This window comes from Rana temporaria, chromosome 4 (genome assembly GCF_905171775.1).
Source record: "Rana temporaria chromosome 4, aRanTem1.1, whole genome shotgun sequence".
Classification (NCBI taxonomy): domain Eukaryota; kingdom Metazoa; phylum Chordata; class Amphibia; order Anura; family Ranidae; genus Rana; species Rana temporaria.
Genome location: NC_053492.1, coordinates 3,986,235 through 4,010,863, shown reverse-complemented (window position 1 = coordinate 4,010,863; position 24,629 = coordinate 3,986,235). Strand labels below are relative to the sequence as shown.

The following is a 24,629-nucleotide window of genomic DNA, read 5'->3' as shown; positions in this document are numbered from 1 at the left end:
CATCCATTGTGGGGAGTGTCATCCATGTGGGGTCCCCTGGAAGTGGTCACATGTTTATCTGTTACTAATGGCACAGCACCTGTTCACCTACCTCTTGTTTTTCAAGCAACTAATATTTGAAGGGAAATTTTTGATACATTGGACATTAGTTGTGTTTTCTGGTGTCATTCAATAAACTGTTTAATAATCTTTATTTATATTTTTGGCAGCGCAGGAGTGGGAGTATTTAGAAGGACACAAGGATCTCTACAAGGACGTCATGATGGAGAATCAGCCGCCCCTCACATCACCGGGTAAGAGGATCCACCTAGACCCCCCATCATCTGATAAACACTTAGGCCCGGATTCACATACAGCGGCGCATATTTATGCCGCCGTAGCGTATCTCCTTTACACTACGCCGACGCAGCGCAGAGAGGCAAGCACTGTATTCACAAAGCCAGTGCTGCCAAAACTGCGCTGGGTTTCCTAGGCGTAAGCCGGCATAGGTGGAAGTGGGCGTGAGCCATGCAAATGAGGCGTGACCCCATGCAAATGATGGGCCGAGCGCCAGACAGATATGTATAACAAACAGCGCATGCGCTGTCCTGTGGACGCATCCCATTGCGCATGCTCAGAATCACGTCGGAACTACTCCCTAAGATACGTCGGATCACTGCCTACGGCGTGAACGTTACCTACGCCTAGTCATATTCACGTCCAACGTAAACTTAGTTAAATACGACGGCTTGTGTTCCCTGGTACAGCCCTTTGCATGGATGCTGCTGAGTTACACCTCCTTTATGGGGCATAACTTTACGCCGGATGTATGACTTTAAGCGCACTGCGTCGGACAGACTTGCGTTCGTGAATCGGCGTATCTCCCTCATTTGCATATCTGAATAGAAAATCAATAGGAGCGCCAAATACGTCCAGCGTAAATATGCGCCCACTCTACGCCGGCGTAGGCAAGTTATGTCGGTCGGATGAAGCCTATTTTCATGCGTATCTTAGTTTCTGAGTCCGGCGCATAGATACGACGGCGCATATTTTCACTTACGTGGCGTATCTTGAGATACGTCGGCGCAAGTGGTTTGTGAATCCGGGCCATAGAAACAATGTATTCAGTCAGTGTGTGTGTTTCCTACAGATGGATCCAGTAATGGGAACCCACCAGAGAGATGTCCCCGTCCTCTGTATTCCCGGGATTCCACACCGGAAGGTCACACCATCCCTCACCATCATCAGGTAGATGAGGAACAATCACTGATAGTATTATTAGGATCTGTACATTATCTGCATTGTTACCATTGATGTCATTTTTATTCTATATTCAGAGTGGAAACCTGAGAGATTCTAAAGTTGAGGTTAAAGAAGAGATAAAAGAGGAGGATGGGGTGATGGAGGAGTCAGAGTCTCTAAAAGAACACAAAGATCTGTACCAAGACACAATGGTGGAGTCATCCAGCTACAGAAACCCACCAGAGAGATGTCCCCGTCCTCTGTATTCCCGGGATTCCACACAGGAAGGTCACACCATCCCCCACCATCATCAGGTAGATGAGTGACAATTATTGGTAGTTCTGATTTATACACAGCATGTTTGTTACATTGAATGTTTTATTCTATATTCAGAGTGGAAACCTCGGGGATGATAATATTGATGTTAAAGAAGAGTATAAAGAGGACGATGAGGAGTATGGAGTGATGGAGGAGTTATCAGAAGGACACAAGGATATGATGGAGCCGCCTATTACCAGGAACCCACCAGAGAGATGTCCCCGTCCTCTGTATTCCCGGGACTCCACACAGGAAGGTCACACCATCCCTCCCTTTTGCAAGGTTGGTGGGATGGAGATTATAAATCACACTTATAGAGAAAATGTTTGGATTTTTTATATGATGTCACAATAGTAAAGCTTATATCTTACAGATGATATTCTCTCTCATTCTCTTGATTTAGAGTGGAGATCCAATCGATATAGAATTTGAGGTGAAATCAGAAGAAGAAGAGATGTATGTGAGGGATGATCAGCAGTCTATGGAGGAGAATGGAATAACGGGGACATTTATAGAAGAGGACACTCCTACAGAGATTAGCACAGGTGGGTCATTAACACTAAATCCATTCCTCCACCCATACTGCTCACTGATTGGTCCAGAGTAGGGTGGGGACTGGGTGATATCAGCCTGTAATCCCCTGGTCACTTTCCTGAGCTGTGTTCCCCGTCCTGTATTCCTGTACACACCATCAGACCAAAATCCCCGCGGACAGAAAACGCGGTGACGTGGCGGCGACGATCGAGAACCAGGAAGTTCAATGCTTACACGCATGCGTCGAATCACTTTGACGCATGCGGGGGATTTCGGTCCGATGGTTAGGTGTACTAACCATCGGACATGTCCGACGGACAGGTTTCCACCGGACAAGTTTCTTAGCATGCTAAGAAACTTTTGTCCGCTGGAAACCTGTCCGCTAGGCCGTACACACGGTGGGACATGTCCGCGTAAACTGGTCCGCGGACCAGTTTCAGCGGACATGTCCAGTCGTGTGTACGCGGCCTTACAGGTTTTCTTCTAAGATTGCCCTGTATTTGTCTACATTCATCTTCCCATCAACTCTGACCAGCTTCCCTGTCCCTGCTGATGAAAAGCATCCCCACCACATGATGCTGCCACCACCATGTTTCACGGTGGGGATGGTGTGTTCAGGGTGATGTGCAGTGTTAGTTTTCTGCCACACATAGCGTTTTGTTTTTAGGCCAAAAAGTAAAATTTTGGTGTCATGTGACCAGAGCCCCTTCTTCCACATGTTTTCTGTGTCCCCCCCCCATGGCTTCTCACAAACTGCAAAAAGGACTTCTTATGACTTTCTTTCACCAATGTCTTTCTTCTTGTCACTCTTCCATAAAGGGCAGATTTGTGGAGAGCACGACTGAGGCCCGTACACACGAGGAGACATGTCCGATGAAAACGGTCCGCGGACCGTTTTCATCGGACATGTCTCCTGGGAGCTTTTGGTCTGATGTGTGTACACACCATCAGACCAAAATCCCCGCGGACAGAGAACGTGGTGACGTAGAAGACACCGACGTTCTCAAACACGGAAGTGCAATGCTTCCACGCATTCGTCGAATCAATTTGACGCATGCGCGGGATTTCGGGACGCTGGTTACACATCATAACCAGCGGACATGTCCGATTAGGTGTACTAACCATCGGACATGTCCGACGGACATGTTTCCAGCGGACAAGTTTCTAAGCTTGCTAAGAAACTTTTGTCCGCTGGAAACCTGTCCGCTAGGCCGTACACACGGTCGGACATGTCCGCAGAAACTGGTCCGCGGACCAGTTTCAGCGGACATGTTCGACCGTGTGTACGCGGCCTAAGGCCTCGTACACACGACAGAGTTTCTCGGCAGAATTCGCCGAGAAACTCGGTCAAAACCCGGATTCTGCCGAGAATCTCTGTCGTGTGTACACTTTTGGCTCGATGGAGCCACCGAGGAACTCGACGAGAAAATAGAGAACATGTTCTCTATTTTCTCGTTGTCCTCGTTGTTCTATGGGAGAAGGAGGCCCGCTGAGCTCCTCGGCGGCTTCATCCCAAAACTCGACGAGGAACTCGACGTGCCAAGCACGTCGAGTTTCTCTGTCGTGTGTACGGGGCCTGATAGTTGTCCTGTGGACAGATTCTCCCCCCTGAGCTGTGGATCTCTGCAGCTCCTCCAGAGTTACCATGGACCTCTTGGCTGCATCTCTGATAAATGTTCTCCTTGCACGGCCCGGTCAGTTTAGGTGGATGGCCATGTCTTAGTAGGTTTGCAGTTGTGCCATACTCTTTCCATTTTCGAATGATGGATGGATTGAACAGAAGCAAATTAGTGTTTATCGGGTAAACAAGCCACCATTTCCATGAATACCCCCTCAAGTCTAATTACCATCAATAAATACTTCTTCTATGGTCCTTTATCATCCTTAGGTATGTAAACAATGTACCCTTAGAAATGTGTCATTAGATAAACAGATACCAATGTGGCTTTGCCCAACATTAACATCCTTTTGATGTGTAAAATGTATTTATCACCTGCCTGTCCTGGAATGTTTGTATGTGAACACCTCACAATACATATAATATAATATCCTACGTAAATCGACCAACATATTACAACACAGGTAACTGAGTCCGGGTAGTTTAGGGTCTGCCTCAGCTAGCTGAAGCTCAAGGAGAAGGTCACTCAGTCTCTGGAATTCTTCGTTGTCCTCGCTAGATATCTTTGGGAAAGTTTTCAGACGCATGAACAAAACATTTTCTATCGCTGCCGTAACTTTGCTCTAGTCGATCGCATTACGCTGTGAGGCCTGCTGTAGTATTGTCCATGAAAACCGATCTTAATGGTTTAACATGTCCAGCAGATAGAGGACCGAGCCATCTGATCAGCAGATCCAATTCTTCAGCAGCTGTAATGCCAAGATCACTGATTTCAGTTCTGAAAGCACATTTCCAACTTCTGTAGTTCTCAGGTTGGTCATAAGAACTTGTGAGACCAATCTTTGTGAGTTCTCTGCAAAGTATGTACCTCACAAACTCTGCTGTCTCAGTTATCTCTGCCTTCATGCAAGACATTGTTGGCTGAAAGGTGCTGATTTTGCTATCTTTGACACAAAGACATTGGTGCAGCAGATGCATTCAGGTGAGTTGCTTGTTTGAAGTCAATTGTTTCAATGTTGATTTGAGGCTGTACTGATGACAGGAGATTGATGACTTGCTTGCAGATTGCTCTGATGCTCTGTGATGTATGAAGGAAGGTTGGGTAGGCAGGCAGGAAAAGCATCGGAGTGATTTTGCATGTAAGAAGTTGTGCAGTTGTGCATTTGAGGGGATCTTCCATATCTGCTATGTTTAGGTTGATGCGGTCTCTCACTTGCACCTTCATCTGCACTAATAGATTGCGCTAGGACCCTTCAATTTGCAATAGCTGCATCATGTTTACACTGTTTCTTTAAGATTTCTATTGCTGCTCTTTGACATGCTGTCTGAGCTTCCAACTCTGCTTTTTGACTCCCTGTCTGAGCTTCCAACTCTGCTCTTTGACTCCCTGTCTGAGCTTCCAACTCTACTCTTTGATGTGCTGGCTGAGCTTCCAACTCTGCTCTTTGACTCCCTGTCTGAGCTTCCAACTCTGCTTTTTGACATGCTGTCTGAGCTTCCAACTCTGCTCTTTGACAAGCTGGCTGAACTTCCAACTCTGCTCTTTGACATGTCTGAGCTTCCAACTCTGCTATTTATGTGCTGTCTGTACTTCCAACTCTGCTTTTTCATGTGCTGTCTGTACTTCCAACTCTGCTCTTTGACACCCTGTCTGAGCTTCCAACTCTGCTCTTTGACGTGCTGGCTGAACTTCCAACTCTGCTCTTTGACATGTTGTCTGAGCTTCCAACTCTGCTCTTTGAGGTGCTGTCTGAGCTTCCAACTCTGCTCTTTGACTCCCTGTCTGTACTTCCAACTCTGCTCTTTAACACCCTGTCTGTACTTCCAACTCTGCTCTTTGACACCCTGTCTGAGCTTCCAACTCTGCTCTTTGACACCCTGTCTGAGCTTCCAACTCTGCTCTTTGACACCCTGTCTGAGCTTCCAACTCTGCTCTTTTATGTGCTGTCTGTACTTCCAACTCTACCTTTTCATGTGCTGTCTGTACTTCCAACTCTGCTCTTTGACACCCTGTCTGAGCTTCCAACTCTGCTCTTTCATGTGCTGTCTGTACTTCCAACTCTACTCTTTCATGTGCTGTCTGTACTTCCAACTCTGCTCTTTCATGTGCTGTCTGTACTTCCAACTCTGCTCTTTCATGTGCTGTCTGTACTTCCAACTCTGCTCTTTGACGTGCTGTCTGAGCTTCCAACTCTGCTCTTTCATGTGCTGTCTGCACTTCCAACTCTGCTCTTTCATGTGCTGTCTGTACAGCACATGAAGCTCTTTCACGTGCTGTCTGAGCTTCCAACTCTGCTCTCTTTTCTGTACATACGACCTGCACCTTGCTGGCTTCCGCTGCAGTGCGGGCATTAGTAAGTCACTCACTGAGTGTTGAGTATCTTGAACTGTGGAATTTAGAGGACTTTTTAGAATGTCTAGTGAAAACAGGTCTGTGAGATGCAGTGTCCTGTAGCAGCTCTGGGCCAGATTCACGTAGAGCGGCGCATATATAGACCGGCGTAGCGCATCTCTGTTACGTTACGCCAGCTCAATTTCGAGACGCAAGTACCGTATCCACAGAGTATTTGCGCCCAAATTTGCGCCAGCGTAACATAAATTTCGAGGCGTAAGGTGGGGTAATTGAACGTGGGTAGGAAGTGGGCGTGCTCCATTGAAATGAGCCGTGACCCCATGCAAATGAAGGGCCGGCCGGACTGCGCAAGCACGCATGATTCTGCACCTCACTGCGCATGCTCAGAACTCGGCCCGGCACAATCAGTGAGATAGGAACTAGGCCCGGCGTACTTAGTGAGATACGCTCTTTGCATAAATAGGCCCAGACATACGCCCTTCCATTGCAAAAGTACATCCATGTGTTTCCCTTCCTGAAGCAAGGTGCTTTTGTTCTGTTGTCTGTTGGTGTTTGTTGGTTTGTGTAGGAGTGTTAGAGGAAAGTTTTATTGGAGAGTGTTATAGGAGATTGTATTAGCTGTCTGTTTTTGCTGTGTGTTTTTGCTGTGTGTTTTTTGGTGTCTGTATTAGCTGTCTGTTTGTGCTGTCTGTTTTTGGTGTCTGTTTTTTGCTGTCTGTTTTTGTGTCTGTTTGTGCTGAGTGTTTGGTGGTGGTATGGCACCAAAGAAGAGGAAGCTAAACTTCTCTGTCCGTGAGGAGATTCTTGCCAGGGCCATTACCCTACATGGGCGATTTTTGCATGGCCCTGAGAGCCGGGACATCACCTCGGCCAGGAAGAAGCAGATCCTGGAGGGGGACCACCTTGCACCATCAGGCTGACTGCTGAGGAGCGTGCAGTGGCCCAGTGCTTCAACAGGCAGCAAGTGGTGGGCCTGCCTGGCTTTGACTCCGAGGAGGCCGTGAGGACAGGTAAGTTTTTTTTTTCCCTATCTGGCGAGTAGCATGTGTGGGGGGGGGGGGGAAATATGTGACAAGTGTGTGGATCCTCCAACCTGTGTATGTTTTGTGTCATCCACAGATGGCCAGGAGGGTGCTGGGCCATCTGGCCAGTCTGCACCATCCCCCGGACATCAGGCTGCTGAAAGGCAGGAGTCCTCAGGGGAGGGGAGTGGCCACAGCTCACCTCATGAGGAGGAGGAGGTCACCATTGCCAGTGAGATACTTCGCCTTTTGGATGAGGCTCCCCCTGTGGCTGGCAGCAGTCAGGCCTCCATCAGGGGTAGCCCCTCCCACTCCTCCCCCAACAGGGCTCCCCCCCAGGGGGCTCCCCTTCTCCCATGCCACAAGCCTCATCTGCAGGCAGGAAGGCCACACACAAGACCAGGGGGTGGCAGACTTTCTGCCTGCTAATCTGCGGAGGGACCAGGCCCGTCAGACCCGCCATCTGGGTCAGGTCACCCAGACTTTGGCCCAGATGGAGGAGAGCCTGGCCTCCATAAAGGACTCAGTGAATGATGTGAGCTGCAACTCCCTGGCATTCATAAACTGCTTTAATGACCTGCAGACTGCCACAGCAGGCGTGGGTCAGGAGGTGAATGCCCTGACCCAGGCTGTCCAAGCCAATACGGCAGCCCTGAATGTTGGCCTCACCAGGATAGCCGTGGCCTTGGAGGGCAGGCCAGCAGGTGGGAAGACACCAGGGGAGGCTCCTCCTTCCCCTGACCCCCCCCCCCATGAGTCTCCCCTGAGGGGCCGTGGCCGTCGTTGATTTGTGGTGTACTTTTGTTTTCAGTGTTTTTTTATTTTATTTTTGTTTTTACTGTGATTATGACTTGTTTTATGTTTGTGAATGATGTATGAATGTGGGGGTGACATTCCTGCCAGAAAAGGGGTGTCACCCTCATTTGTGGTGGAGAAGGGTTCTTCAGGACCAGGGAGAAGTGATCCCAGGTCCGTGTGAATGGTGTATGAATGTACAGTGACATAATTGGAGCCTTGGCGTGGCAATGCTGCTCCCTAGTACCGTGCGGTGTACTTTGGTCTAATCCAATTCGATGAGGATGTGGGGTGTGTGTGCTAGGGACCACAGTGGTGTGCATGCATGCATTCTACTTGTGGCATGATTAATGTGTGTGTTTAACGTGCAAAGGTGCCTTCTGCCAGGCGTCTCCTGGCTGATGCTCCCTCAGAAGACGGTACCCTCGGGCACGGGGGGATTGTGTGGTTCGGGGGTCAGGTCATCACGTATGTCAATCTCCAGGCCCCTTCTCACGGCGAAGTTGTGCAGCATGCAACATGCACCGATGATCTGGCACACAAAGTTTGGGGAATACAACAGGGTACCCCCAGACTTATCCAGGCATCAGAAACGGGACTTCAGGAGGCCAAAGTTGCGTTTCACCACTCCACGGGTACGTGCGTGTGCTTCATTGTATCTTTCCTCTCCTGGGGTTTGGGGGTTCCGGTATGGAGTCATGAGATGGGGTCCAAGTGCATATGCAGAGTCACCTGGAAGGGAAAAGACAGGAGGATGTCAGTCGTGCATGTGCCCCTCGTGATGTCTGCATCATGGGGGGGGACAGTCATGCCTGACACCCATGTCACTCACCAACCAGCCAGCTGTCCCCATACACGTTCTGTTCAAATTCTCTTGGGATGTTGCTTTGACGGAATATGTAGCTGTCATGGCTGGAACCTGGGTGTTTGGCACGGACGTGCCATATGAGGTATTGGGCATCGGCTATCACCTGTACGTTGATGGAATGCCAATGCTTAGTTTGCGGTATATGTTTCTCTGTCTCACGGGGGGACTGTAGTGCCACATGTGTGCAATCAATGGCCCCCACAGTGTGTGGGAATCTGGCAATTCTGTAGAAATCACGCATTGTCTTCAGCGTTGTGTTGGGCTGGTGATGTCATCTTTCAGGGTTGTGGTTAATTCCACGATGGCTTCAGGGCTGAATCTGAAGATGCAAAACACCTCAGAAGCAGCCATGCCAAAGACGTCTATGCGTGTGCGGAATATCCTCTCCCGTGCCCTCCTCTTACTCTGTTCCCTCCTCCTTCTGCGCGCCTCTAAAGTCACTAGTATAGCTATGAGCATGGATGCCCCATGGCATGTTGGCATACAGATTGTTGTCCTGCAAGTGTGTGTGCTCAGCTCGTCCCTAACGGTGTTGCTTTAGCTGACCTGCACATGTCTGGTGCAAAGTTAAGCCTGCTTTTATAAGGGGTAACTTTAGACCGGACATACAGCTGATGCGCACAGCACAGGGCGTAGCCTGCGCCGCACAAACGTACTTTTGTGGATCGCCGTATCTCCCTCATTTGCATATTTGACTAGCAAAACAATGGTGCGTCTAGCGTATTTTTGCGGTGTAATCGTTTAATGTCGGTCGGAAAAAGCTGGTTTTCAGGTGTATCTTGTTTTGGGGATACGGCGCATATTTACAATTACGCCGCGCATCTCTAGATACGCCGGCGTAAGTGCTTTGTGAATCTGGCCCTCCATCTTTGCTTCTGCCTTTAATTTGGTTAGTTGGATAAAACCATCACTTTCTAGATTAAGAACCTGAAAGCTGTTTAAAGTGGTTGTAAACCCCTCCTTGCAACTTGCACCTATAGGTAAACCTAGATTAAGGCTTACCTGTAGTTGCAAGAAATATCTCCTTAACCTACACGATTAAGGAGATATTTGCAGTAAGGACTGCACTGATGTCTGCGGCACATGCGCACTGAGCATGCCGTTTTTGTTAATGGGATAATGGGGGGTTAATGCCATAGTCCCGTGCATGCGTGGGGATCTGCCGTCCCACGCGCATGCACGGGAGTGACGTCATCGCCGCTCCGGCCAGTCACAGCGCCAGAGTGGCGATACAAGGAAGACGATCTGCGGAAACATGGCGGTGGTGGCGGATGGGAAAGAGGAGAAGTTCAGGGGCTGTGATCTCAGGTAAGTCAATCATAATGAGCTAGTATGCTATGCATTCTAGCTCATTATGACTTTCTCTTGCAGGTTTTTTTTTTTTTTTATGTTTGAGGGTTTATATCCTCTTTAATTCCACCAGTGAATGTTCTTCTGTGTTCATACTTTGTAAAACATTAATGAACTTATTGCAGGTAAACTGATAAAGCTCATATGAGGCATAAAGTTGTTTAATGGTGCCCTCTAGTGGCAGTAGCTCATGTTTAACAGTGTATTCGATTGAGTAACAACCTTTTCCCATAATAAGTTCAGGCTAATGTCAGTTCAGTTCTTTACAGCTTGCTAATTCTCCATTGCTTTCCAAGTTGGTTTGACTGAGCATTTGGGTAACTCGGCTGGCACAGGGTCTTGTGTTGGAGCTGTTGTGTGTTCACATTCAGAGCCTTTGTAACTCATGCTGATACGAGCACACAGCTTGGACTCAGGTTATGAGGCTCACACATGCTACTCTCTTGTACTTTCTTGCAATGAGGGCAGTAAATCTTGTCTGTAACAGGACTGTCACCCAGAAATCTAATTAGGCTGTAAAACTCAATTCTTCTACTGTTCTGACTCAACTACAAGGCCATAAGCTTATCTCCAGCTTCATATTGAACTTGTACAACCTGGTGATCTATTTATCCCTTGCATCGACTCAGACACTTTACCTCGATGAATAAACTCACATGTTGAGGAGACAGACGATGAAGCCTTTTGAATATTCCATTTAATGACAGATACTCATAGGGAGAGAAACATTGATGTAAGCCACATGGAAAGATATATACACTGTAACGAGACCCTTGCTCACTTCCGCTCTCCTGACACTCCTCTGCTACTATTGAGTCAGCTTGCAAATCGCAACGTCTGATGGTTCGGTCATCCAAGGCTCCGGGATCCGAACTACAGCTATGTGCCGTTCGGGATCCATAAGAACAAAACACCAGGCAGTGTAAGTTCAAACAGGACTGCCTTTAATGGCAGCATTCTGCTGGTTATATACAGTTTACAAGCTTATCATCAATCAAAGAACAATGAAATCTCCACCCCCTTTTCACACACTGGGGCTTCCATACAGATTTTAGGTAGACACTCTGGTGCCGACCATGACAAGAAACATTTCTTTAGATAATGACATCAGTGAAGTTAATTACTAATGTAACAGAATACGTTATCTAGACAGCTTGGCTCTGCATATAGAAGAGGTAATTACTACAGCGTTATATAAGGTACAACGAAGCAATCAGAATAATTAACATGAGCCAATTATCTAATCATTTAGCTTGACGAAGTGACTAGGCGTCTCGTCTGCAATTCCCCACTATACAATACACATACAATGAACTTCAATCACATTCTAAAAGACATTTAGTTGAGGTAATTATCTCCCAGAGACGTCCCATCTCTGACAACAGCTAATCACCTGCAGAACACAATAACAAGGTATTTCACAAGCCGGCTCCACTTAGCATTTCAATAGCCTGAGCTAAGCATTGAAGGGTCATTGTCCTATTGACCTAGTCAGGACAAAATAAACCACTTGTAATGTGTCCCATCTCATGTAATACATGAATTATGATTTATCAGCCACCCTCTCCTGTGTAACAGATGTCAAGTAGAAACACTTTAGCATCCCAAGGTCCATGACATACACCATGACAGGAAACAGTAGAATGATTCCAGTAAGAAGGAAGGGGAGGAGATATAAAGAAGTACGGTGAGAGAAAGAGCTTAGCTTAAACAGAAGAATACAGTTTAAAGACACAGAGCAATGATAAACCAAATGATGTAACACGACAGCTATGACATTTCACAGACCGAACTAGAATTATATTAAACCCAAAATGTCATATATTGCAGCTTACCAATCATTGGATGTGGTGGCTGCATTACTTTTCTTTTTAAGGCTTTTTGCCCTCTGTTTTAACCTGGTGATCTGGCCAGTAACACGCCTTCTCTATTAGAGCGCTCCCACTCTGGGGACAGCAGCATTATCAGTCTGGGGGTGGGGAGTGTTAGATGTGTTAGCAGATTTAAAAACAGTAAAGCCGTGTACACACGATCAGATTTCTGATGGAATCCGATGACTTTCATCAGTCTTGCATACACACTATGGGGCAGATTCAGAAAGATGTTATGCTGGCGTATCTATTGATACGCCGTGTAACTTCTAGGATGCTCCGGCGTATCTTTTTTCTGTATTCAGAAAGCAAGATACGCCGGAATTTTGCTAAGATCCGACTGGCGTAAGTCTCTTACGCCGTCGTATCTTAGTTGCATATTTACGCTGGCCGCTAGGTGGCGCTTCCGTCGATTTACGCGAGGAATATGCAAATTAGGTAGATACGCCGATTCAGAAACGTACGTCCGCCCGGCGCATTTTTTTACGTTGTTTACGTTAGGCTTTTTCCGGCGTAAAGTTACCCCTGCTATATGAGGCATATCCTATGTTAAGTATGGACGTCGGGCCAGCGTCATTTTTCGTTGATTACGTTGTTTGCGTAAGTCGTTCGCGAATAGGGCTGTACGTAATTTACGTTCACGTCGAAAGCATTGGCTTGTTGCGGGTTAATTTGGAGCATGCATACTGGGTTACGTTCACGGACGGCGCATGCGCCGTTAGTCAAAAACGTCAATTACGTGGGGTCAGCCTTCATTACCATACAACACGCCCACTACATGGATAATTTGAATTCCGCGGGCTTACGCCGGACCACATATGCTGAATACAGAACCTGCCTCACTAAGTTACGGCGGCGTAGCATATCTGAGATACGCTACGCCTGCAAAAATTTATGCCGGGCTATTTGAATCTACCCCTATCAGACTAAATTCCGACCGTGCCAAGCGCGGTGACGTAAAACACTACAACGAGCCGGAAAAAAAAATGAAGTTCAATGCTTCCGAGCATGCGTCGACTTGATTCTGAGCATGAGTTCCACACAGACGATCGGAATTTCCTATCAATTTTTTATCCATAGGAAAAATTTAAAACATGTTCTATGTTTTTACACCGATGGAAAAACGTCCGATGGGGCCGACACACATTCCGTTTGTCTGATGAAAACAGTCCATCGGTCTTATTTCATCAGACAAACTGATCGTGTGTACACGGCTTAACCGACTGAAGCCAAACTCCATCTCACACTTTATAATCAGTTACAGCAAACTGTTTTATTTTTCCTTTTGGAATAAAGGTTTTACAAGAAAAAATAAAAGTTGATCATTGTAAGCACCCGTCAGTGGTAAATGATCTGCCCCATCCCAGTAACTAATACATTATTCTTTAGTGTTGGAGCTTTTATTGAACAGATTTACTAGCCAGATCACCAGATGAATATATAAGACATCCTAAAAAAGAAAACAAATGCAGGCATCACATCTAATAATCGATAAGCTGCAATATAATAACTGTTTTTTGGGGGTTAATAGGTCTTAAGTTTTGAATATTTATATTTCCTTCAGCAAGTCCAGTAGAAGGTTTATGTAAATAGTGCATGCTGGTGGAGGAAATAAATATTTAATGCTCGCTCTCCACACCTGGGCTGGGGTCTAGTGGAGGGGCTGCTGGATGGAGCTCTGCTGTTAGGTCCAATAGTCTGCTTTGGGGCATAACATGTGCTGAAATTATCCTGAAGCAGCTGTGCCTGGTCTGGAGGAAGCTGTGCCAAGGAGGAGACCCAGGTGAGGCCCCTTGCTGGAGTGAGCCATAAAGAAAGCCGGTCTCTCAGGCCCTGTACAGACGAGCGGACAGTCCGCTGAAAACGGTCCGCCAGACCGTTTTTAGCGGACATGTCCGCTCGGAGATTTCTGTCTGATGGTTGTACACACCATCAAACAGAAATCCCCTCGGACAGGATACGCAGTGACATGCCGCGCTGTCGCCGCGATGATGACGTGGCGACGTGCGCGGCCCTGGAAGGTCAATGCTTCCACGCATGCATCGAATCACTTAGACGCATGCAAGGGCTTTGGGCCGAGCGGAATTTTTTTTATTATACGCCCCTGTTAAACAGGGGCAGAAAAATTGGGCCTTAGGCAGTGGTGGCGGTGTCACAACACTGCAACCCCTCACAGATACTGTAATTGGAGCGCAGCAAAGAGCCACATGCAAAGTATTGCATCAAAAATTGTAATTAGACGCCCCTGTTAAACAGGGGGAAAAAATTGGGCCTTAGGCACTGGTGGCGGAGCCCAGAAAAAAAATATCTTACTAGCTATCAGCAAGATCAGTGAGGAGGAAAAGGATATTCAGTCAGCAGCATAACAGGACAGTCACTCAGCATAGGCAGTCTCCAAGGGATCTGTCATTTCCAAAAAAATATTCAGTTACATCAGCATCAGGTGCTTGGTAGCTGGTGTTGATCCAAGCCTATAATGTGAGTTGTGATACCGGCGCAAAAAATAAAGTAAATAAGTGCTAATATAATTATGGTGTTCAGTCTGCTGCAGTTGTGATTTACTCCACCAGATGGTGCAGTTGTGTAGATATTATAGTGTTCGTACTATTGTACTACTGCGCTGACTTTCAGTGAAATAAATAAATGGATAAATATATATTTATAACTCAAATACCCGTAGCAATCATAAATAAACTCATATATTATACAAACGTTGTGATGTGATCACATATATAGGATGAATAAATAAATAAATAACAGTGTTCCCTTTGTTCACCACCTCAGAGGCGCTACAATGCGCTGACTATCAATAATTGTGTATAAAATATAAATAAATAAATGCAACAAAGCTATAAACAATCTATGTATAAGATAGTCCAATATATTCGTGCATTAATGCAAAGTCCTCAAAGCGTGTTTCACTCTCCAACTCTCTATGGGTTCTTTTATTGCTCCCAGAAAAAAGTCCCATATGGTGTAGTACGTTTTTAAACATTTATTCATAAAACATTAAGAAAGCAGTTTATGCACTCACATTCTTTTGTGCCTAAGCCGGCACTAGCCTGTCCAGCGTCACTGCTCTCTCCCCGGCGTGCGCTCCAAGTCTCGGTCGAAGTGCGTTCTAGCGGGCGGAAGTGCCTGTGCTGTATCGTTGCGGGGTCGTGCGGCGTAGTGACAAAATCGTGATACCCCTAGGCCTCGACGCGTTTCGAATACTTGTATTCGTCCTCTTCTTTCTTCTTTTTTCTTTTTTCTGGGAGCAATAAAAGAACCCATAGAGAGTTGGAGAGTGAAGGTCCGGGACCAGCAGTGGAACCGTACATGTTTACATGCTGTTTTTCTTTTTGGATCTGGTGAGAGCATAGCCTAATAGGAGGTAGTGGTGACACTTGCATTTAAGGTGGAAAAGTCACGAATTTGATTGCAGCAAGGCACAACATTTCTGCACATACTGGAAACACGCTTTGAGGACTTTGCATTAATGCAGGAATATATTGGACTATCTTATACATAGATTGTTTATAGCTTTGTTGCATTTATTTATTTATATTTTATACACAATTATTGATAGTCAGCGCATTGTAGCGCCTCTGAGGTGGTGAACAAAGGGAACACTGTTATTTATTTATTTATGTATTTAATTTATTTATTCATCCTATATATGTGATCACATCACAACGTTTGTATAATATATGAGTTTATTTATGATTGCTACGGGTATTTGAGTTATAAATATATATTGATCCAAGCTTGATTCATTTTTATGAAGGTCAGTCGATCGACGGATTCGGTGGAGAGGCGCACCCTGTGATCGGTCACAAAGTCTCCAACAGCACTGAATGTGCGTTCTGAAAGAACGCTGGATGCAGGGCAAGCCAGTAGCTCAATTGCGTACTGTGCAAGCTCTGGCCAGTGATCCATCCTCAAGACCCAGTAAGCCAGAGGATTTTCAGTGGGGAAGGTGTCCAAGTCTGATTTTGCCCCTAGGTATTTACGCACCATGTAAACCAAGTGCTGGCGATGGTTGCTGGAACCGGTCATACCTTGGGGCTGCGGACTAAAAAATTGTCTGAACGCATCGGTCAGACGGCCACCTTCTCCACCGCTCCTTCTCTGACTCGCCGAAGCCTCAGCAACACGTTGTCCAGGAACAGGATTTGGTAATCCCCCAGGTTCTGGGAACGCGTTGCACAGAGCCTTCTGCAAGGCCTCCCGAAGATGTTTCATCTTCTGCTCCCTCTGCGACGGCAAGATAAGCTCCGCAACCTTACTCTTGTAACATGGATCAAGGAGAGTTGCCAGCCAGTAATGATCCCTCTCCTTGATACCACGAACACAAGGATCCTTACGCAGGATTTGCAGGATCAGGGAGGCCATGCAGCGTAGGTTTGCTGAGGCATTCGGGGCACAGTCCTTTTGGTCACTGAGGACGACAGGATCCGCAGCCACCTCATCCCAGCCACGTAAAAGTCCATGGGTTCCTTGGGACTCTAAGTGATCCCTTGAAGACTGCTGCTGCTGAGTGCTAGGCTCCACCTCCATGCTCCTGATACAATCATCCTCCTCCTCCTCCACCTCGTCCTCCTCTTCCTGTGTGCTAGGCGGGCATGCAGGACCACTGACTGGATAAAGGGGGCCTTGAGAGGTAAGGAAGTCCTCCTCTTCCTCCCTCTGTTCTGCCTCAAGGGCCCTGTCCATTATTCCACGTAGTGTGCTCCAACAGGTGAATAAGAGGGACAGTCTCACTGATGCATGCACTGTCACTGCTCACCATCCTCGTGGCCTCCTCAAATGGTGACAGGACAGTGCATGCATCCCTAATCAAGGCCCACTGGCGTGGGGAAAAAACCCCAAGCTCCCCTGACCCAGTTCTGCTGCCATATTGGCACAGGTACTCATTGATGGCCCTCTGCTGCGTGCAGCCGCTGCAGCATGGCCAATGTAGAGTTCCATCTGGTGGGCATGTCACAGATTAGGCGGTTCTTGGACAGGTTGTATTCCCTTTGGAGGTCTGTCAGCCGAGCAGTGGCATTGTATGACCTTCGGAAATGCACACAGACTTTCCTGGCCTGCTTCAGGACATCCTGTAAGCCCGGGTACCTGCCCAAGAACCGCTGCACCACCAAATTGAGAACATGAGCAAAACAGGGCACATGGGTCAGTTTTCCCTGTCGCAGGGCAGAGAGGAGGTTGGTGCCATTGTCGCTAACCACCATTCCTGGCTTAAGCTGGCATGGTGTCAACCACCTCTGAGCCTGCCCCTGTAGAGCTGACAGAACCTCAGCCCCAGTGTGGCTCTTGTCTCCCAAGCACACCAGCTCTAGGACCGCATGGCATCTCTTTGCCTGCATTCCTGCGTAGCTCCTCGTACGCCTACTGAGCACGGCTGGTTCAGAGGAGACATCAGCACAGGAAGAGGCCACAGAGGAAGAACAAGAGGAGGGGGTGGAGGAGAGAGGTGTGTCACAACCAGTAGTAGTGTTTTGGAGGCGTGGTGGCGGAACAACCTCCAACACTACTGTACCTTGCCCTGCGTTCTTCCCAGCTGCCAGCAGAGTCACCCAATGCCCCGTGAAAGAGAGGTAATGTCCTTGTCCATGCCTGCTGGACCATGAGTCAGCGGTGATATGCACCTTACCACTGACCGGCATGGACATTGCCTTCCACATGCCGGTAGAGAGCGGGAATCGCCTTCCGTGAGAAAAAGTGGCGTTTGGGTACTTGCCACTGAGATACCACACATTCCACAAACTCACAGAAGGAGGCAGAATCTACCAACTGGAAAGGTAGCAGTTGAAGTGCTAGCAATTTCGCTAAGCTAGCATTCAACCGCTGGGCATGTGGATGGCTGGGAGTACTTCTTTTGGCGCTGCAGCAGCTGGGGCAGGGAAATTTGTCTGCTACCATCAGTAGACTAGGTTGTGACACACCTATTTCTACACCTTCAGTCCTATCAGTGCAGGCTTCAGAGAGGACTGAGGGTCTAGTGGGGTTGGAGCTCCCAGCTGGTGAGGGGCAAGGGGAGGTCCGCTTTGTTCTTTGGTGTGGGTCTTTCAGGTATGCTTGCCAACGAACTGCATGGCAGGTCGACATATGTCTGGTCAAGCATGTGGTGCCCAAGCGGGTGATGTTTTGGCCTCGCGAGATATGCTTGAGACATATGTTGCAAATAGCAATGGTGCGATCTGATGCACATGTCTCAAAAAAGGCCCACACCAAAGAACTTTTGCAGTAACGTTGAGACACAGCAGCGCCCTGCACAGGCGTAGCTCTGCGATGTAATGCAGTTGGTGTGCTGCCCTTAAGCTGGCCCCTGGAGGGCATCCTGCCTCTTTGGAGATGTGCCTGTGCCTCTTCCTCCTCCTCCTCTTCCTCCTCCTCTCTCCTATCAGGCACCCACGTAGAGTCAGTGACCTCATCATCTTCTCCCTCCTCATCACTGTCGAAAACCTGGCAGTATGCTGCAGCTGGGGGAACATGACTGCCAGATTGCTGTCCCTCTCGGGCACCCGCTCTCTCTGGACTCACATCAATGCCTTCCTCTATCTGTGTTCCGTCATCGGAGCCTTCAAAACGCTGCGCATCTCCATGTAGCATGTACCCAACACTGTGTTGAAACAGTTCGGGGGACTCCTCAGGAGGACATGGTGGGACTAGGGAAGGATTGTGTGATGCCATTGTGCAGAGGGAAGAGGACGCCTTGGCAGCTGCTTTGCCAGACAAACTAAGCTCAGCCTGGGTGAGAGAGGATGAGGAGAATGAGGACGGCTTGGTCATCCACTCTACTAATTTCTCTGCATGTTGCGGCTCAACACGGCCAGCTCCCGAAAAGAAGGACGAGCGTGTCAGACGGCCATGTGTTGAAGAGGATGCACCGTGTCCACCACCAGCGTTGCCTCTAGATGCAGAGCCTGCTTGCCCTCGTGACTCTCTGCCTCTCGTTGTTGTCCTTCCAGACATTTTAATGGCCTGCACAGGACAAAATCAGAAATAAACAGCACATGTGCAGTAAGAGCGACTGCGTTTATGTGCAATTAAATAACACGTGCACTAACAGCAACTGCGTTTATGGGCAAATAAATAGCACATGTGCAGTAACAGCTAATGCGTTTATGTGCAATTAAATAGTGCATGTGTGCTAACAGCAACTGCATTTATGGGCAAAAAAACAGCACACGTGCAGTAAGAGTGACTGCGTTTTTGGGCACAAAAACAGCACACGTGCAGTAAGAGCAAATGTGTTTATGTGCAATTAAATAGCCCATGTGCAGTAACACCAACTGCGTTTATGTGCAATTAAATAGCCCACGTGCAGTAACGGCAACTGCGTTTATGGGCAAAAACACAGCAAACGTGCAGTAAGAGCGACTGCGTTTATGGGCAAAAACACAGCAAACGTGCAGTAAGAGCGACTGCATTTATGGGCAAAAAAACAGCACACGTGCAGTAATAGCGACTGCGTTTATGGGCAAAAAAACAGCACACGTGGAGTAAGAGTGACTGCGTTTATATGCAATTAAATAGCCTACGTGCAGTAACACCAACTGCGTTTTTGTGCAATTAAATAGCCCACATGCAGTAACAGCTAATGCATTTATGGGCAAAAAAAAGCAAACGTGCAGTAAGAGCGACTGCGTTTATGGGCAAAAAACAGCACACGTGCAGTAAGAGCGACTGCGTTTATGGGCAAAAAAACAGCACACGTGCAGTAAGAGCGACTGCGTTTATAAGCAAAAACACAGCAAACGTGCAGTAAGAGCCACTGCGTTTATGGGCAAAAACACAGCAAACGTGCAGTAAGAGCGACTGCATTTATGGGCAAAAAAACAGCACACGTGCAGTAATAGCGACTGCGTTTATGGGCAAAAAACAGCACACGTGCAGTAAGAGCGACTGCGTTTATGTGCAATTAAATAGCCCGCGTGCAGTAACACCAACTGCGTTTATGTGCAATTAAATAGCCCACGTGCAGTAACAGCTAATGCATTTATGGGCAAAAAAAGCAATCGTGCAGTAAGAGCGACTGCATTTATGGGCAAAAAAACAGCACACGTGCAGTAATAGCGACTGCGTTTATGGGCAAAAAACAGCACACGTGCAGTAAGAGCGACTGCGTTTATGTGCAATTAAATAGCCCACGTGCAGTAACAGCTAATGCATTTATGGGCAAAAAAAGCAATCGTGCAGTAATAGCGGCTGCGTTTATGGGCAAAAAACAGCACACGTGCAGTAAGAGCGACTGCGTTTATGTGCAATTAAATAGCCCACGTGCAGTAACAGCTAATGCATTTATGGGCAAAAAAAGCAAACGTGCAGTAAGAGCGACTGCGTTTATGGGCAAAAAAACGGCACACGTGCAATAAGAGCGACTGCGTTTATGGGCAAAAAAAACAGCACACGTGCAGTAAGAGCGACTGCGTTTATGAGCAAAAACACAGCAAACGTGCAGTAAGAGCCACTGCGTTTATGAGCAAAAACACAGCAAACGTGCAGTAAGAGCCACTGCGTTTATAGGCAAAAACACAGCAAACGTGCAGTAAGAGCGACTGCATTTATGGGCAAAAAAACAGCACACGTGCAGTAATAGCGACTGCGTTTATGGGCAAAAAACAGCACACGTGCAGTAAGAGCGACTGCGTTTATGTGCAATTAAATAGCCCACGTGCAGTAACACCAACTGCGTTTATGTGCAATTAAATAGCCCACGTGCAGTAACAGCTAATGCATTTATGGGCAAAAAAAGCAAACGTGCAGTAAGAGCGACTGCGTTTATGGGCAAAAAAACAGCACACATGCAATAAGAGCGACTGCGTTTATGGGCAAAAAAAACAGCACACGTGCAGTAAGAGCGACTGCGTTTATGAGCAAAAACACAGCAAACGTGCAGTAAGAGCGACTGCGTTTATGGGAAAAAACACATCAAACGTGCAGTATGAGCGACTACGTTTATGGGCACAAAAACAGCACACGTGCAGTAAGAGCAAATGCGTTTATGTGCAATTAAATAGCCCACGTGCAGTAACACCAACTGCGTTTATGTGCAATTAAATAGCCCACATGCAGTAACAGCTAATGCGTTTATGGGCAAAAAAAAACAGCACACACGGGCAGTAAGAGCGACTGCGTTTATGGGCAAAAAAACAGCACACGTGCAGTGAGAGCGACTGCGTTTATGGGCAAAAAAACAGCACACGTGCAGTAAGAGCGACTGCGTTTATGTGCAATTAAATAGCCCACGTGCAGTAAAAGCGACTGCGTTTGTGGGTCAAAAAAAGCACACGTGCAGTAAGAGCGACTGCGTTCATGGGCAAAAAAACAGCACACGTGCAGTAAGAGCGACTGCATTTATTAATTAAATAGCCCACATGCAGTAACAGCAACTGCGTTTATGTGCAATTAAATAGCCCACGTGCAGTAACAGCAACTGCGTTTATGTGCAAATAAATAGCACACGTGCAGTAACAGCTAATGCGTTTATGTGCAATTAAATAGCGCACGTGCAGTAACAGCAACTGCGTGTATGTGCAATTAAATAGCACACGTCCACTAACACTGAGTACTATGTTTATTAGGTGTAAACTGAACACTATGCAGGCAATACAACACGTTAGAGCACTGCAGCTAGCACAATCTACTGCCTAACAATAGGAATAGCTGATCTAGCTATACAGTGTATAAATATATGTACAACGCTAGGATGTATATATATCCTCTACACACTGTAAATTTAACTAAACTGACTAGCCTGCCTGCTCTATCTATCTATCTGGTAGAAAAGACACTGGGGTTGATTTACTAAAGGCAAATCCACTTTGCACTAAAAGTGCACTTGGAGGTGCAGTCGCTGTAGATCCGAGGGGGACATACAAGGTTGAATAAAAACAGCTTGCACATGATTGGATGAAAATTAGCAGAGCTTCCCCTCATTTCAGATCTTCCACTCAGATTTACAGCGACTGCACTTCTAAGTGCACTTGTAGTGCAAAGTGGATTTACCTTTAGTAAATCAACCCCACTGTGTCTCTCTCTATCTCTCTCTCTCTCTAACTGACTGACTTCTCTTTAACAAAGCCGGAACACACTACACGTGGCCACCTTGCAAGCGGCCTTATATAGTGTGGGGCGTGTACTAAACCCCCTGAGCCATAATTGGCCAAAGCCACCCTGGCTTTGGCCAATTATGGTTCTTCGTTTTTTTGCACGCTTTGATTGGCCAAGCATGCAGGGTCATGGTGCATGCTTGACCAATCATCAGCGCGCAATGCCGCAGTGAATTATGGGCCGTTGCGCGTCACTCGAATTTGGCGCGAACGACCCGTTTTGTTCGAAATTCGTCGAACGTACGAACAGACAATGTTTGAGTCAAACACCAAGCTCATCCCTACTCCTGACCCCTACACTATATACATTTGTTGTACATACTCCTGACCCCTGCACTATATACATTTGTTGTACATTCTCCTGACCCCTGCACTATATACATTTGTTGTATGTTATAGTATATTGTACATTACATAGGCCTTACTTCTTTTGCATCCATTCTCTACCAGCTGAACATTTTATATCTGATGATGTGATTGGAGCACAGACTTTTACATGGTGATAATAATGTGATAACATCCTCAAACTTTGGAACCTTAAACAGAAAGTGATAATGAGGGAGGAGTCAATAACCCAATGATGGAGGTCTTTAGGATCAGTCCAGTCTTCATCGTGGTTGTTCTCCCCCCATCCTCACTCTCTGACCTCTGGTTGGGCTCAGCCCGCTGTTATTTATGACTAAATCATGGATTAAATAAGGAAGTGCAGGACTTCTTGTGTTGGGAAGATGGCAATGAGTGATAGAAGGGGTGGGGACACTAGTCCTATAATCCCCTCATCACTGTCACTCCTATAAAAGACAGTTCTCGTTGTTTCCTCACTCTTTGACTAAGGTCCATGAATAAAGAAATGAACTGGTAGGAGATCAGAGGACCCATTTACTAGTTACCTTGAGGGGGAAATTGTAAGATCCTCAGAGACAAAGCTGCCTGATGTGGGCGGAGTCCTGGTTTAGGGGAACCAATCTGCTCATGTCTAGTAATAATCTTTGTATTTCTATTTTAGTAGATGGACGGGAGAAGAGGAAAACCTCAGAGGATTGTTTCACTTTGTCTCCAAACTGTAAAGTAGAAGATGAGGACATCACACAGTATAGTCCAGGAGAAAACCCGACTACCTCGAATGTCCATCCGGCACCACACAGTGTAGATGGACCATCGTATTCCTCTTATCCTGAGGAACCTCAGACTGTGAGGGACGGTGCCGGACCATCGTATTCCTCTTATGCTGAGGAACCTCAGACTGTGCTGGACGATGCCGGACCATCGTATTCCTCTTATCCTGAGGAACCTCAGACTGTGAGGGATGGTGCCAGACCATCGTATTCCTCTTATGCTGAGGAACCTCAGACTTTGAGGGACGGTGCCATCCTTCCAACAGATAAGAGGTTTTCCTGTACTGAGTGCGGGAAGAGTTTCCATTCTAAATTCAATCTTAATGTGCATAGAAGAACTCACACAGGAGAAAAGCCGTATTCCTGTCCTGAGTGCGGGAAATGTTTTTCTCAAAAGTCTTATTTTCAAATACATCAGAGGTTCCACACAGGTGAGAAGCCATATTCCTGTCCTGAGTGTGGAGAATGTTTTTCACAAAATTCTAATCTTAAAAAACATCAGAGGCTCCACATAGCTGGGAAACCATATTCCTGTCCTGAGTGTGGGAAACTTTTTTCACAGAAGTCAACTCTTTACAGCCATCAGAGATCTCACACAGGGGAGAAGCAATTCTTATGTCCTGAGTGTGGAAAATGTTTTTCACGGAAGTCCCATCTTTACAGCCATCAGAGATTTCACACAGGGGAGAAGCCATTTTCATGTCCTGAGTGCGGGAAATGGTTTTCCCAGAAGTACCATCTTTACAGCCATCAAAGATCTCACACGGGGGAAAAGCCATTTTTATGTTCTGAGTGCGGGAAATGTTTTTCACGGAAGTCCCATCTTCACACACATCAGAGATCTCACACGGGGGAGAAGCCGTATTCCTGTCTTGAGTGCGGGAAATGTTTTTCAAAGGAGTTCAATCTTTACAAACATCAGAAATGTCACACAGGAGAGAAGCCCCTTTCCTGTCCTGAGTGTGGGAAATGTTTTTCAGACAAGTTCAGTCTTTCCAGACATCAGAGATCTCACACGGGGGAGAAGCCGTATTCCTGTCCTGAGTGTGGGAAATGTTTTTCAGAGAAGTCCAGTCTTTCCAGACATCAGAGATCTCACACAGGGGAGAAGCCGGTTTCCTGTCCTGAGTGAGGGATCCCACACAACCCTCGAGGTGTATTGGAGCCTTGAGTGCGGGAAATGTCTTGTATATGAATGTTGCTGGACATCACAGCTCTCATGTGGGGAAGAAGCACACCCTGATATACACCTCAGATATACTCCATGGCTGATCTTCATCATATAAGAAACCGTTCATAAGGAGATCAGAGATCACCAAAGACATGGATGAAGTGTTGTACCGTGTTGGCCATTGATAGCAGGATAAAAATAAAAATGGAGTCATTACCTTTCATTGGCTGAGTACATTTTGTGGTGTAAGTGTGAAGGATGCTTCAGTTTAAATTCTCCCTGCTTGGTTAATG

At 46.9% G+C, this 24,629-nt stretch overlaps 1 protein-coding gene across 1 annotated transcript in view; it reads left to right on the top strand.

Moving 5' to 3' along the window:
* LOC120935231 (zinc finger protein 501-like) overlaps nucleotides 1–24,270 on the top strand; it is a gene marked incomplete at its 3' end in the record, with an annotated part of 39,744 nt that extends 15,474 nt beyond the window's left edge. Inside the window, exon 3 of the mRNA XM_040347397.1 lies at nucleotides 23,593–24,270. Coding sequence (XP_040203331.1) covers nucleotides 23,593–24,270 — 678 coding nt within the window. The remainder of the gene's footprint in view (nucleotides 1–23,592) is intronic.
* Nucleotides 24,271–24,629: the final 359 nt, after the last annotated feature.